This window comes from Pyxicephalus adspersus, chromosome 12 (assembly GCF_032062135.1).
Source record: "Pyxicephalus adspersus chromosome 12, UCB_Pads_2.0, whole genome shotgun sequence".
NCBI lineage: Eukaryota > Metazoa > Chordata > Amphibia > Anura > Pyxicephalidae > Pyxicephalus > Pyxicephalus adspersus.
The window spans coordinates 1,799,504-1,809,820 of record NC_092869.1 but is presented as its reverse complement, the minus strand read 5'-3'; the positions used below and the strand labels follow the sequence as shown (position 1 = coordinate 1,809,820).

Here is a 10,317-nt window from a genome sequence, read left to right as displayed (position 1 = left end):
ATCATGTTAATAAATGGCTGTAGGAGAGCCTAGAGGAGGGCTGTATGTCCTATATATTACATGGTGTCCTCACATTACTGGCTGTGGAGGGGCAGGGACTCCACATATAGAAGACCTGGGTGCCATCACCTGGCTGAGCTGTACGGAGGTGTTCAGGGGAGTTGTTAGGCCTCATATACAAGAGCTGGGTGCAATGTTCATAAATGTGATGGCACCCAAGCCTTATAGAGGCCTGGCATTACTGGCTGAGCAGTAGAGAGAAGAGGCTACACTCCATATGGGTGCCATAATGCTAATGAATGGCAGTAGAAGAATCTAGAGGATTTTAAGCTCTTGGGGGCAGGGTCCTCACCTCCTGTATCACTGTCTGTATTAGTCTGTCATTTGCAACCCCTATTTATTGTACAGCGCTGCATAATATGTTGGCGCTTTTATAAAAATAATAGAGGATGGTTGTATGTCATATATAACACATGGTGTCCTCACATTACTGGCTGTGCAGGGGGAGGGACTCCACGTCATATAGAAGACTTGGGTGCCATCACAATTATAACTGAGCTGTACGGAGGAGTTTAGGGGAGCGCTTATACTTCATACATAAGACCTGAGTGCTATCGCCAAAAACGGAGCCGTGGAGGAGTCCGGGGAAGGGCTATATGTTATATATAGCTCATGGTGTCCTCACATTATCGGCTGTGCAGGGGTAGGAACTCCATGTCGTATATAAGACTTGGATGCCATCTGATTGAAGGAGGAGTCCAGGGGAGCAGCTACTTTCCATGTATAGGGCTGGGGTGCTATCACATTAATAATGGAGCAATGGAGGAGTCCAGGGTAGGGATAAATGTAGTATATTGCACTTTGTGCCATCACATTACTGGCTATGGAGTACAGAGAAGAGGCTTCACTCTATATGGGTGCTATCATGTTAATAAATGGCAGTAGATGAGACTAGAGGAAGGGCTATAACGTCATATATAGCACTTGGTGCTGTCACCTTATTGGCTGAGCAGTACAGAGGAGTCCAGGTGAGCTGCTACACTCTATATATAAGACCTGAGTGCTAGCACAATAATAATGGAGCAATGGAGGAGTCCAGATTAGGGATTTATATATATATCACCAACATATTAGGCAGCGCTGTAGAATTCATAGGAGGTGGAAATGACAGACAGTGACACAGGAGGAGGAGAGCACCCTGCCCAGAAGAGCTTACAATCTAAGAGATGTAATAATTAGAACTTGGTGCAGGCACATTACTGGCTGAAAAGTAACATCATGAGGTGACCCTGGAGAGATTTACACTCGCTTCCTGTTCTTTCTTTCAGACCTTGCTCAGCATTACCTGGTGAAAGCCAACATCACTGCCATCCGCAGAGTCCGCAAGACGGACAACAACAGGATAGCCAGGTATGGTGGATGGGGATGCAGAACGCGGGCTCGGTAAACATTTTGTCACCTGTAAAATACAACGCCGAATTTGTGTCTGCAGGGCCTGCGGAGGTCGCATCGCCAGCCGCACAGATGAGCTGCGGGATGAGGATGTGGGAACGGGAGCCGGGCTCTTCGAGATCAAGAAGATCGGTGATGAGTATTTCACGTTTATCACAGAATGCAAAGACCCCAAGGCCTGCACAATCATACTGCGTGGGGCCAGCAAGGAGATCCTGGCTGTGAGTGAACACTGAGGGGACGTTAGGTTTATATTGTATTAGGGGACATCAGGGGGACACCCCTGGCTAAGACTGCTGTACTGTATATTGTCATTAAATCTAGAAAGTGGTGCTTCCTCAGGACGTCTCTGCAGGATCTTCAAATTCCTCCACAGTTCTTGTCCCACTTATCTATCTGACCTGATAGAAAAATACCCCCCTAGCTGCTCTCTTTTCTCCTCCCAATGACCTAGTAATGATTTCCTCACTCATAACCTCATCACACGCACGACTCTAGAGCTGCCCCCACTCTTTGGAATGGTCCTCTTCCTTTTCAGCTTGCTCCTACTTTCTGCTCCTTTAAAAGAGCTCTTAAAACCCAACCCTACTCTCACCTAACCTATGGAACTTTTGCCCCAACAGGGGACAATAATTCCTTTCTGATCCCATCAGGCAATCGGATGTTCCCCCGGATCAGCAGTCTCTCTTATCTATACGTTAAAGCTTTAATCCCCAGTTTTTTAGTTTTTTTTTTTTGGGCTTCTAAAAATCATCTAGCTTTTTCCTAAAGCAATCTATAGAACTTGCTGAGGGAGCCTTGTGGAGGGTCAAAATCAAACCCAGGGCAGTCTGCATGCCAATACAGCCAAACCCTCCATACTGATATCTGCCCACCCAGCTCCCGGATTCACAGTAAATTGCTGCGTGCGCCCAGGAGCTGCAAATCGCACTGCAAGTGACCACATTGGCACCAGGTTGTGGCCGTGGTGAGAATCTTAAAACGGCTACAAGTGGCTATAGGGAACCTGCGGGCAATTCCGGTCCATCTTCTAGGCACAGCTTCAGCAGGACAGGTCCTCTTTGTAGATTTCTAGGATATTGCATGAAGGCTGACTAAGGTTTGTTCTTATAGGAAGTGGAGCGAAACCTACACGATGCCATGCAGGTGTGCCGTAACGTCATGATCGACCCATACCTGGTCCCCGGAGGAGGAGCCGCAGAAATGGCGGTGGCTCATGTCCTGACAGAGAAGTCCAAGACCGTGACGGGTGTGGAGCAGTGGCCGTACCGCGCCGTCGCACAGGCTCTTGAAGTCATTCCACGGACGCTGATCCAGAACTGCGGAGCCAGTACCATCCGGGTGCTGACATCTCTGAGGGTAAGGAGATCAGACTATGCCACAGCAACATATTACAGACAGTGGGTGAATCTTTTCATCTTATTTTACATTCATTGGTATCAATGTCCCAGCATGCACTGCGCAAAGCTTCAAGGGTACCCCTGCTTGTTAATGTTTAGTGTCTTTGTAGTTGTGGCATGGCAGGGGATTGGCACCCCCAAATTTTCTATACAGTTTTACAGAACCTTTTAATGTTCTTTGTTTTTTGTTTTTTTCCAGGCGAAGCATACCCAAGAAGGCTGCCAGACTTGGGGCGTGGATGGGGAGGCCGGTGTGTTGGCCGACATGAAGGAGCTGGGAATCTGGGAGCCACTGGCAGTGAAATTGCAGACCTACAAAACAGCAGTAGAGGTAAGATATAGCTCTGACATATACCATAGTGCTGTACAGAGGAGCTGACACTCTGATGTCCCCCCACAGTCACACACTATTATTATACATTTATATAGCTCTGACATATACCGCAGTGCTGTACAGAGAACACTGTGCCAGTCCCATCAGTCTCTGTACAGAGGAGGTGACACTCGAATGTCTGGTGATAAAAAACACTTAACATGATGTTTGCGTTTCTCCTCTGCGCAGACCGCCATTTTGCTGTTACGTATCGATGACATTGTGTCTGGCCACAAGAAGAAGGGAGAAGACCACGGCAGGGCTGCACCAGGCCCGGAGAATCCGCAGGAGTGAAGCCATCACAGGCGACAGGTCACATGACTTGACTGACCCGCCTGGAAACTTAATGCGGCACCTGAGCAGACCACGCAAGCCGGCGTTTGACATTTCAGCATGTTCTCTGTACACTCTGGCCCTGCAGGAGATGTCTTTTGTTTTGTATTTATTACGGTTTGAAGATTGGGGAGGGCCACATGGCGCTATATAGGGAGGGGTACAGGAGGTGCTTAGTATACATCTGCACTTTCTACTCCTAATAAAATTCATTGGAATCCAGATTGAGTATTGTTTTGCTTGCTGTGTCTGTAATGCGGGGGCCCTGGGCTGCTCCTCTTGCGGATTGGGGGTCCTCACTTAACCCGGAACACCCAGGCTATTAGAGGGCAGTACAACATAAAATGTGGGAATGGGGAATGGGCGCTCTAGAGAAAGGTCTGATTGGTTTGATGTTTTTGTGCTTCACTCTATGACCAGACCAGACATGAATCGGGTTCACTTCAAGGTCTCATGCTGCCTGTCAGCCATCTCATCATGGACGTCTGACCGATTCCTGAAACTCAACCTGGATAAAGGGGAACTCCTCATCATCACCCCTCAAATTACAAATCCCCCCCTGACATATATCTAACTGTTATAACACTGTTATTCGGCCCTCCCCTCAGGCACGTTGTCTTGGGGTCACCTTTGACTCGGCCCTCTCATTTACCCCCCATATTCAGAACATTTCCAGGTCCCGTCACTTTCACCTGCGCAACATCTCCAAAATCGGCCCCTACCTGTCCCCTGAGACCACCAAACTCCTTGTACACGCTCTTATCATCTCCCGTCTGGACTACTGTAACCTCCTCCTCTCTGGTATTCCACTAACCCAACTCTCTCCTCTACAATCTATTATGAATGCTGCAGCCAGACTCATCCATCCTTCCCTCCGCTCCTCTTCCGCTGCATCTCTTTGTAGTTCTCTCCATTGGCTTCCATTTCACCTTAGAATCAAATTTAATCTCCTGTGCTTTGCCTTCAAATCCCTCAACAGTTATTGTCCCACTTACATTTCTGACATGGTTAAAAAATACTCCCCTTGCCGCTCTCTCCGCTCCTCCAATGACCTACTAATGACTTCCTCACTCATAACCTCATCACACGCACGGATACAAGACTTCTCTAGAGCTGCCCCGACTCTCTGGAATGGTCTTCCTCGTCCTATTTGGCTTGCTCCTACTTTCTGCTCATTTAAAAGAGCGCTCAAAACTCATTTTTTTCAAACTTGCCTACCCGACTTCTTCTGTCATTTGAAACCATCACTACTTCCCACCACTACATATCTCCCATCCTATTGTGTGTGAAATTCCCCCACCTACTAGATTGTAAGCTCTTCGGGACAGGGTCCTCTCCTCCTGTATCACTGTCTGTATTAGTCTGTCATTTGCAATCCCTATTTAATGTACAGCGCTGCGTAATATGTTGGCGCTATATAAATCCTGATTAATAATACAGTAATAATAATAATGTGCCCAGCTCTGTATGCCATGCTCTCCCTTCATTCTCTGTACCATATGACAGCATTGGCATTGCAATGTAACTGTAAAGGAGCAACTGATGTGCCCAAAAAAAAATTGGGGGGGGGTGCACCGGCCAGCGCTGCGGACCATGTCCCCTGTATAGATTGCAGGCTCAGGGCGGTGGGCGGGTTGTGTCCAGTAAGACTCATACCTGCGATGGGTGGGTTCTGGCATTTGTCACTCTGAGGGAAGTTTTTTCCCCTTTGTGTGACACGCATCTGGAGTCTGTGAAATTAGTGGTCAGTGAGCTCCGAAAGGCTGGGGACTCTAGTATCGATGACATTCTCCTCCTCCATCGTTTCTAATTATCTTTTAACCTCCATCACTCTCTCCGCCATCCTCCTCAGGCCAGGGTCCATCATTCTAACCATTTCCTGAGCCAAGCCAGTCATTTACACCATCATCACACAGGCTGGGCTCACAACTTTTCAGGATTGTGCAGCCCTCACCGGTGTGCAAAGGTGGTTGTAGATGATCGCCCCCTGCTGGCATGTGTGTTGTTTGGTCCTCATGCTCGCCCCTGCTGGCAGGTGTGCTGCTATGTCTTGCTTGCTCCCTGCTGGCATTCATGCAACACAACTGTAGGCCTCAACGCCCACCACACACCTGACCACTAAGGGGATGATGAGCGGCATGCATATAACCACCAATCAGAATCCTTGTTTAATGTCCAACTCTGCAGTCCAGAAATGACATCTGAAAGCTGATTGGTTGTTAGGACTAAGGCGTTCTCGCTGTCATTAAAACAAAACATTAAATGTGTTTAAAAGGAGCAAATGTTTATTAGAGAAGATGTGTCATCATGGGTTAGAATTATGTACAAAATTACAATATTACATTATATACATCACTTCATCTCATGTTCGATGATAAATTACAGAGCCTCAGATTTTATTTCATTGGTTCCACCCACTGGGCAGCAATTTCTCTGTTCTAGGTGTGCAGTCCAGCACCGCTGTCATTTATCTCTGAGCTGCTCCAAATCTTAATGCAAGTTGCATCAAAAAACGTTAATATTTTGCTTAGTGGTTCCATCTCAATGCTTCAGATTTGCAGCCACTTTCTGTCTACATGCCCCTGCCCCGTGATGGTTGTATGGCACTGCTTTGGGCAAGTTTCCTCATGACTGCTAAATTGGAGCACAACTGGGAGACAGTAACAGAGCGTTGTCACCCTATAACAGGAAGTGCCTGACAAGGCCTTTTAGTGCAGGATCAATTTGCTACAGATTTTAAAAACATTCTGTAAACTGATTTTCATGATCGGGTTTCAATCTACCTTAACAGTTTCATGCAGGTGCCACGCAAAATGCAATTTGATTCAGTGGAGTTGTTATGCCCTCAGAAAAATGGAAGGAATATGGAGGTGCCTATAGCGAGGATGATTGTTGCTTGACTGTGCAAACACTACCCGGAATCCCAGCAGGCAGCCATTGAAAAGAAAATATTGAAAAGTAAACTGAAACACTCCACAGGATGTCCCCCTCCTAACTCATCCCCTACAAGGGGTTACCATCAGGAGCCACTAGGGGGCGCAGGAGTAAAAGGAAGACATCCTGTAGATGTCTGATGGGGGCCTGAGCAAGCTTGGACCTTCAGGTGGTTTCTTGGGGCTGCTTGGTGGGACGGTGGGACAGCTCTGCACCCACATTTGCGTGTTCCATGGGGTACAGAATAACCATGACAACCAGACAGGCTTTGTCAGCCTCTATATTCCCATCATTGCTGACTTCCAATGGACAACTCCACTCCAAACAGAGTTTTGGCACGTGTGTGCCGGACTCTTACGCCTCCAGTGCTGAGACTGTTTGTGTCACAGCAAGTCCACAGTGAAGGCCCCACCCTCCTACAAATAGGGTCAGTAGTTACAGAGGTTATATGGAATCTTATGTAAGACGGTGACACCATTGTTTGGCTTCTGTGGTATAGAATTACGATCTCAGCACTGGAGGGATAAAAGAAGTCAGCACATCAAGAGAAAATCCAAGAAGTGACCATCGCAAGCTCTAAGCAAGTTATGGGGTCACAGCGGGGGCATTAGGGCTTCAGCTTCAGCCAGGGGTGGACGATGCTGAGTATGGACAATATGGAGGACGTCAGGCCACACAAACCTACAAAGCCTGGGTTGGTCTTGTAAAGGCCCAGCTTGTCAAGAGGGATGAAAAGATCACAGGTGTTTTTGGCCAGGTCGAGAAGCAGAGGAGGGTTATTGCGGAGGATGTGTAGGAGAAGGCGAAGTTGGAAGAGCAGCAGCTGGTTGTAGGAGGGGCTTCCACGAGAGACCGCCCCATTTTCAGGGGCCAGTTTAGAGGAGGTGCGTCTGCAGCCGGTTTCGGCTTCCATCAGGAGTTTGAGTTCGTAGAGGTCTCGGGTGAGGTTCATGATGAGTGAAAACAGGTAATACCTGGAAAGGGGATATGAAAGGTGGTGAGACTGCAAGAGACATACAGATGGCCAAATACCTACAGGCACCCGGCCGATCGCCAAAAGATTTTGGAGGTTGTCTACTGATTTGTCTGACATCTTGAACCCCTCCTGATTCTACAGTGTCTTTATATCAAGCCTCCCTCCCTCTCTTTCTATTTGGCTCAGAATTCTTCCTGTCTACAAACAGGCTAGTCTTGCCCCCATCCCCCCAATTCATAAAAGGTCAGCTCTTACCTACCTGGGCCTGCCTTGTTCACCGACAGGATCTACTGACATGGAACCTGGACCTCACCATCCAACAGAGATTACATATGTGCTCCCCCTCCCTTAGTCTCCTGCAATGTCTACCAACCTGGGTCACACACAGTTCCCCCATGGCAGTGTTCTCCTATTTGTTCTAATTTAGTGCCCACTTACCTGGGCCCCATCTCATTCCTTTACAAGACAGCATTCACCCAGCTATGCCAACCTAATTCCCCTACCGTATCCACCCACCTGGGTCCACCTCGTTCCCCCGCAGGATCCACCTGGCTGGCACTGCTTCATTACTCAATCGTGTCCACCTACCTGGGTCCTCATTAACCTCCCTGGCGGTATTCCCGAGTATGGCTCTGGGTGGATTTTCCCTGCCAAAAGCGGAATTTCCAGGGAGGTTAAAACTCCTACCTTGTTCTCACATTTAAGCGGCGTCCTCCAGCAGTGCCTGCGGAGTCCTCCAGCGAGGTCCACCCCCTTCTTCTGGCTGGGCATCTGTGCAAGCTGGTGAAGCCCGCCTGGCATCTGCGTCCCCAGAGTGTGAATGTTGGGGATGCGAGTCCAGGGGAAGCAGATCCCGGCCGGGCAGCTGCTCACGAGTGTGTGCCGGGAGGGCGGGACCGTCATGCAGGTATGAAGGAGCCGGCAAGAAATTTAAAATAATGATTTTTAAATGCACCACTTTTGCATTTAAAAATCCTAAATCAGATTTATTCGCCACAGGAAAGTCCAGCTGGCGGGCCCTGCCTCATTCCATGAAAATCTCCACCGACCTGGGCCCCATTTCATGACAGGGTGTACCAACCTGGACCCTGTCTTGGTCCTGTACAGTCCCAACACATTTTCCATTAGAGATCACTGGGCCCCCACAGGAAAGCATCCACCCAACCAACCACTCCCTCTCCCTATTCCTCCACCGTGTCCACCCACCCAGACTCCGCTTTTTTCCCCAACAGGATGGTGTCTACTTAGCTGGCCCTGCCTAGGTTCTCCAGCATCTACTCACCTAAACGCTGCCTGATTCTCGCAGGATAGCATCCACCTCCCTGCCTTCCCCCTCATTTCCTGACTACCTACCTGGGTCCTGTCTCATTCCTGCATAGTGTCTACTTACCTGGACCCCACCTTGTTCCCTCATTCTGCCTACCTACCTGGGCACCCCTCAATCCAGCACAAGACACAGGCCAGTTCTGGTGACTGTCTCTTTTATTGGCATCATCCCTCCTTTGCAGCCACAAAGTGAGGGGGCCATTAAAGGGAAATGTCCAAAACTGAGGGGCCAATTAAGGTAAATTTCCTAATTTGGAAAGGGGGGGGGGTAATCCTGGTAAATGCACCCTGGGGGTGTGGGTACACCACTGCTTCTAACTCACCCACATTGGCTTGGGGATGGGTTTGAACTAAATACCAAGTACAAAGGCATTTCCATGACAGGTCCTCTTTACTCCTATACTGAATAGCAGTGACAGCTGGGAAAAGGGAGGACTCACCTGAATGAGCGCTGGCCCCATTTTTCCTGGTCCATCTCCCTTGACAACCCTGTCTTCCCCAGCCACAGGATGTTGTCACAGGCAAAGTACATGGCACGGTTCAGGTGGCTCACGGTGATGCAGAACCGCAAGACAACGTCTGATAAGTGAATAGCGCGTTTGGCCGACTCCAAGGCATCCACTGAATTCCCCAACCGAAACACTGCGAGGACATAAAAAATGCCAGTATAGAGAGAGAATGCCAAAGCTTTCCTCCTGCATGAGGTGGCAATACAACCAGACATATCGTACACCATACAATACAGACAACCAGATCTGCCTACAAATTGTCCAGATTTGTCAAAGATAAAAATTGTATCATCGGATTGTATGTATTAAATGATAAACATGAGGGAATGTCTACACACAGCTCCTCTCACAACTTACGTTTCCGACTGAGGCTAAAGTGCGCCTCCAGCTGTTTGATGGTGGTAACGAGCGTTGCGCTGGCTCCATTCTTCTGCAGTGTGTAACCAAGCAGCGTGCAGGCGTATTGTGCAGCTCTAGGGAAGACAAGATAGCGTACGTAAGAAATACGAGCGATGGCGGCATTGTGCCAACCAGAATCTGTCCCCATTCTACCAACCTCACACCAAGGTTATGTGATTTCATGGAGGAGGGCGTCACCAAATAAAACAATGCAAGCCGAGATCTGTCACCCCTCTATCATTCTCAGTGCACGCTGTGGGATATAGGGCCCGCTATATCATTCTCAGTGAACGCTGGGATCTATTTCCCCCTATATCATTCTCAGTGCACGCTGGGATCCATGGCCCCCTATATCATTCTCAGTGCACGCTGTGGGATCTATGGCCCCCTATATCATTCTCAGTACACGCTGTGGGATCTATGGCCCCCTATATCATTCTCAGTACACGCTGTGGGATCTTTGGTCCCCTAGATCATTCTCAGTACACGCTGGGATCTATGGCCCCCTATATCATTCTCAGTGCACGCTGTGGGATCTATGGCCCCCTATATCATTCTCAGTACACACTGGGATCTATGGCCCCCTATATCATTCTCAGTGCACGCTGGGATCTA

At 48.7% G+C, this 10,317-nt stretch overlaps 2 protein-coding genes across 2 annotated transcripts in view; one reads left to right on the top strand and one right to left on the bottom strand.

Moving 5' to 3' along the window:
- Positions 1-3,780, top strand: part of CCT3 (chaperonin containing TCP1 subunit 3) — a 7,658-nt gene extending 3,878 nt beyond the window's left edge. The window contains exons 10-14 of the mRNA XM_072428186.1: positions 1,329-1,410; positions 1,493-1,673; positions 2,566-2,811; positions 3,052-3,183; positions 3,415-3,780. Coding sequence (XP_072284287.1) covers positions 1,329-1,410; positions 1,493-1,673; positions 2,566-2,811; positions 3,052-3,183; positions 3,415-3,519 — 746 coding nt within the window. The 3' untranslated portion in view covers positions 3,520-3,780. The remainder of the gene's footprint in view (positions 1-1,328; positions 1,411-1,492; positions 1,674-2,565; positions 2,812-3,051; positions 3,184-3,414) is intronic.
- Positions 3,781-5,821: 2,041 nt separating this feature from the next.
- The window catches only part of PEX11B (peroxisomal biogenesis factor 11 beta), a 5,692-nt gene continuing 1,196 nt past the window's right edge, over positions 5,822-10,317 (bottom strand). Inside the window, exons 2-4 of the mRNA XM_072428159.1 lie at positions 9,661-9,776; positions 9,235-9,436; positions 5,822-7,466 (exon numbers count right to left, since the gene is read on the bottom strand). Of these exons, the coding sequence (XP_072284260.1) occupies positions 7,100-7,466; positions 9,235-9,436; positions 9,661-9,776 (685 nt within the window). The 3' untranslated portion in view covers positions 5,822-7,099. The remainder of the gene's footprint in view (positions 7,467-9,234; positions 9,437-9,660; positions 9,777-10,317) is intronic.